Raw genomic sequence first — 5118 nt, forward strand, 5'->3', positions numbered from 1 at the left:
ACTCCACTAAATGACAGGCAGGCCAACTGGCAAACTGTGAGTGTGGTTGCCGGTGTGGGTGGCATTGCCATGTGAGTGGCATTGCCGATGAGGACAGTCACCACTAAGGGAGGGAAGAATTTGTCTTGTGTTTCGTTCTCTTTGTTTTTTATGTGAGTGTGAGTTTTGTGTTGCTCTAACTCAAGAAAAAGAAGAGCTAAAGTCGCGTTTGGGTTTTTTGTATTGTTCTGGATGAAGAAGAGGTAAAGTTGGGTTTTACATTTTCGTTTGGTTCAAGACAAAAAAGAGCAAAAGTTTTGCAAAATAAATGAACAAAGAAAGAGAAAGAGTCTGAAATTAAAACAAACTTAACGGATTATGACGGGTTGACGGGTTGGCCCGTCTTGCAGCTCAAATATGCGTGACCGGTTCAACAAGCTAGTAGACGGAGTCATGTAACCCAACCTATCTTTTTCTGTAGTTGGCGGTCAACCTATTTTGACATCCTCTACATTATATTATGTTATATAAGTTAAACCCTCTTTACTTAGTAATAGCTTCTTATAGACTAGTACTACAAATATCCTAATCTTTTTTCTCTGTGGTTGTGTGTAGACAAAGAAGAATAGTTTTTTTTTTTTTTAATATCTAATGTAAAAGACACGGTTAGTTCGCTTCTATATCTTCATACCAATAGAATATATAGTTTAAGGAAGATTTGATTAACCGTTTCATTTCTATACTTGCTCACGCTTTCTGTTTTAATCTTAATTATGTAAAAAAATTATCTGTATTATTCAATATTATACGAGTAATCTTTTTCTCTCACATTTGTAAAAATTCTTCATTTTAGTCATTATACCTAAAAACTGAGTTTTAAACCCGTACAAGTATTTTTTTTATTAGTTGTTGCCACTTGCTAATAACTTTAACATGGCCGCAAAATTAAATCCAACGAAGTTGCTTGGCAATTAACAGTAAATGTTAAAACATGAATAAAATATTATGAGGACTAAACACAAAACTTCTAGGTATAAGAATCAAAACAAAGTTTTGACAAGTAAATGAATAAAAAAGATTGTCTATATAAATATTAAAGGGCAGAGTTTTTCTGGAATTTCTATGTGCAGGTATATAGACTAAATATTAATTAAACCTTCAATTCATACCATAATAAATTTCATGACACAATCCATTGTTCAAGATGGAAAAACGATTAGGTATTTTCAATTTATTCTAGTTAATTTTAATCAATTTACAGAGGACCTAATTTTATTTTCTCATCTCAAGTGTCTGGCTTACAAGTATTAAGGAAAAGATTATCCAAATATTTGATAGTCTAAATCACACTTCATAGATCAATGATTTTTCTTCTTCCTCTTTGATAGTGTTAACCATGAGAGCAACTTGGTTCATGGTTGGCCTTGCCTGTGGTGAAGGATTGATACATCTTATAGCCACTTGAAGCAAATTCACCATTCTTTCTTCGCTTGCATACTCTGATATCAGAGACTTGTCAAAGACTTCACCTGTCCATTCTTCCCTCACAACTGACTGAACCCAATCAGTCAAGTCAATCCCATTTCCCTTCACTAACTTACCAGTAAGCAGTTCAAGAACAATCACACCAAACCCATAAACATCTCCCTTTAAGATATCTAATGCACCAGCATCAGTAGAAGTGCCAGAAGGTGAACCTCTTTGATCATCCATATCCATAATGCCACATTCACTTATGCATGCCTCCATATTCTTGTTTAGCAAAATGTTGGAGGATTTCAAATTTCCATGAACAATACCATGATGGCCTACCTCTTGGTGCAGGAAAGCTAATGCCTCAGCAATTGTAGCTGCAATCCCAAGTCTGCTGCTCCAGTCCAAGGCTTTTGTACTGCCTAAATACCACATGCTATATTTTAGTCTATGATATACACATACGATATATGTAATATATATAATAGGTATTTGATAGGACGATATGTTTAATTTGAAAATAATAGAATATGATACATGATATATGTATCGAAAAATATACAAAATTCTTAAAGATTTGATAAATATATATTATCATCATCATAAAAGTATCTTATAAATTAGAAATTTTATGGATAAGTATCGATAAAATATCAAAACACATATACATGTCAGATATATAAATACGTGACATAAATTATTGATGCATCATATATTTTAGGTTAAATTACACTTTTGATCCCTCTATTTGTCAAGAAATTTTAGTTTGGTTCTTAAGTTTTTCGTTGTCTCAATTTGGTTATCATTTTCTTAAAAATGATTCAATTTGGTCCTTGCTGTTAGTTTGACCAGACGATGTTAAAGTCAAAGCCACGTGTCAATTTCTAGTTTTTTTTTAATTTCTTTTTAATTTTTACACATGTCACTTCATAGTTGTGCCACGTGTCAAAGTGACTCAATTTGGTCCATATATTTGTTTTTAGTTTCAATTTAATCCCAATTTTTGTAAAAATGAAGTAATATTGTCATTCGTTAAATTGACACTAAATTTACTTTTTTATAAATCTTATGGTGATATTCTTACTGAAATTAACGTTTTTATTAAATATTTCTATAAATAGATTAAATTAACTTTAAATTATATACAAAACATTAGACTTTGGTTTTGTTTTGAACTTGAAATTTAGTTCCTAAACTTATGTGTGACAAGTTATTTAATTTTTAATCTTCATTAAGTTTGTATAATATGATACACTTGATGCCTTTATATATGATGACAAAATTGTTAATTTTTGAAATTAAGTTTGGGGTTTTACTTTGTTTAATAATAAAACTAAAAAAAAAAAACTTGTTTAAAAATATTTCTACAAATATTTAATAAAAAAGTTAATTTTATTAAGAATATCATCATAAGTTGTATACAAAGATTCAATTGAGTGTCAATCTAAGGAGAGATTATATTGTTTCATTTTTACAAAAATTGGGACTAAATTGAAACTAAAAACAAATATAGGGATCAAATTGAGTTATTTTGACACGTGACACAACAGTGAAGTGACACGTGTAAAAAAAGAATAATAAAAAAATTAAAAATTAAAAAAAACCAGAAATTGATACGTGACGTTGACTTTAACACTGTCTAGTCAAAATTAATGGCAAGAACCAAATTGAATCATTTTTAAGAAAATGAAGATCAAATTAAGACAGCAAAAAACTTGATGACCAAACTGAAATTTCTTGACAATCAGAGGGACCAAAAAGTAGTTTAATCTAGATTTTAGTATATGTTAGATTTGCAAACTTTTGCCTTGCTAAGGAGGTGCGAAGTTTATAAGAAAAATAAATTTGGATGTCACGTTTCTTGTTCATCAAAGGAAGTGTAACTAAGTGATATAGAAAAGTAAAAGGAAGACTGTGATATTTACCATGTAGGAGCTTGAATAAACTGCCATTCTGCTGATATTCATACACCAAAAGCTTCTCTTGTCTAGAACAATAGAAAGCAAGTGGTGGCAGAACATGAGGGTGCTTTGCTTGGCTCAGTATTCGCATTCTCTGTTTGAAATCGTGGCTTGAAATAGTCCAATCCTTGATCCTTTTCACAACTACCATTATCCCATTGTCAAGCATCACCTTATAAAGACTTCCATTTTTTCCTCTTCCAATCAGTTCTGCAGGTGCTCCCAACAACTCCTCCAATCTCAGTTCCATTGCCGCATGGCTCGAAAGAACCACCAGTGATTGTGAAACCACCCCACTTTCAGAAGGGACTGAAAACTCAGATCTACTTACCTCACTTTTGTATTCACTTGAAACATTTCTCGGCTTTTCAACACCACCACCACCACCCCCTACCCTATTATTCAATGCTTCAACTTTTTTCTCTCCCTTCTTTCTTCTACACAGCTTTAAGACTACGAAAAGGACAATGATGACACCCAATGCAGCATACCCTGAGTACATAAGAATCTGCTCCTTAGAAGCACCCTTTGGTTTTTCTGATGTCGGAGCCTCAGTAATAGGCATATGCTGATCAGAGCAATTCTTTGGTAGTGGATCACCACACAGTTCAGGATTACCAAGAAAGCTTTCAGCAGAGAAATAGCCATGCACGTTTGGAATATGGCCATGGAAATTGTTGAAGGAGACATTGAATTGGTCAAAATTAGAGAACTCAAAAGCAGGTATAGTTCCTCCGAGGTAATTGTTGTGTGCAAGGAACACGCTCAGCCCTGAGATTCTAGGCAAGTCTGGTAAATATCCTGAAAACTGGTTATTTGAAATGTCCAATCTCTTCAAATTGTTCAGCATAGCAAGTGAACTAGGAAGGTGTCCAGCAAGTTGGTTTCCACTTAGATGCAGGCGAGTGAGTTGTTTACAATTTCCAACCTCAGAGGCTATCACCCCACTAATTTTGTTGCCATCAAGGGTAAGATATGTGAGAGATGCAGCCAGGGGCTGCAAGTTGCAAAGCATAGCAAGATCAAGTGTTCCTGAGAAATTGAGGTTGTCAAGTAGCAACTTTTTTATGGACATGTTTTGAGGATCACAGTGTACACCTTGCCAGGGGCCATTGCAGGGATCAGCGTCTTGTTTCCATAACAAAGTGGAGTTCTGTTGGCCATCTTTACCCGAGACTTGTGCCAGAAATTGTATCAGTGTTCTCTTCACCTCGTACTCTACACAAGTGGTCGTGTTTAGGAGGAAAAGGAATGTGGCAAATGCTATCCATGTAGAAAGTCTTTTCATTTGGGCAGAATAATTGAGATGATGGAAGAGTTTATGCGAGATCATGAGCTTTGTTGCTGAAGAGGGTGGAGTGAAAATTAAGTGGTTTATGAATAAAATAGTTTCTAATTTCAGTATAAAAGAAATGGAACTGGTCCTTGTGGCTGATAGTTCAATGACCATTTGTTTGTAGTTGGCATGATTAGTTTATCATACATTAAAAAATATTTTAGTACTGATTGCACCTTTTTCAAATTTCTTGTCAAATATTGGCCGGCATGATGAATAGTTGCAACTAGAGTTGTCATTACCTTCTTAATTTCATTCATATGGCATTGTATACTATGCAGACAACAATATTAACAGCACCTCCGGTTGGTTCTTATTATGTAGGTATTTACCAAATTTTAATATCGAGCAACTCAATAAGTCTATTTT

General features: G+C 33.7%; 1 protein-coding gene across 1 annotated transcript; it reads right to left on the reverse strand.

Annotated features, from left to right (window-relative positions):
* Window positions 1–1323: 1323 nt before the first annotated feature.
* LOC114184505 (probable inactive receptor kinase At2g26730) lies at window positions 1324–4701 on the reverse strand. Its single transcript, XM_028071814.1, has 2 exons — window positions 3378–4701; window positions 1324–1874 (listed from the first exon to the last, which is right to left on the reverse strand). The coding sequence occupies exons 1-2, from the start codon at window positions 4699–4701 to the stop codon at window positions 1324–1326; spliced, it is 1875 nt and encodes a 624-aa protein (XP_027927615.1).
* Window positions 4702–5118: the final 417 nt, after the last annotated feature.

This window comes from Vigna unguiculata, chromosome 5, assembly GCF_004118075.2.
Source record: "Vigna unguiculata cultivar IT97K-499-35 chromosome 5, ASM411807v1, whole genome shotgun sequence".
Taxonomy (NCBI): Eukaryota; Viridiplantae; Streptophyta; class Magnoliopsida; order Fabales; family Fabaceae; genus Vigna; species Vigna unguiculata.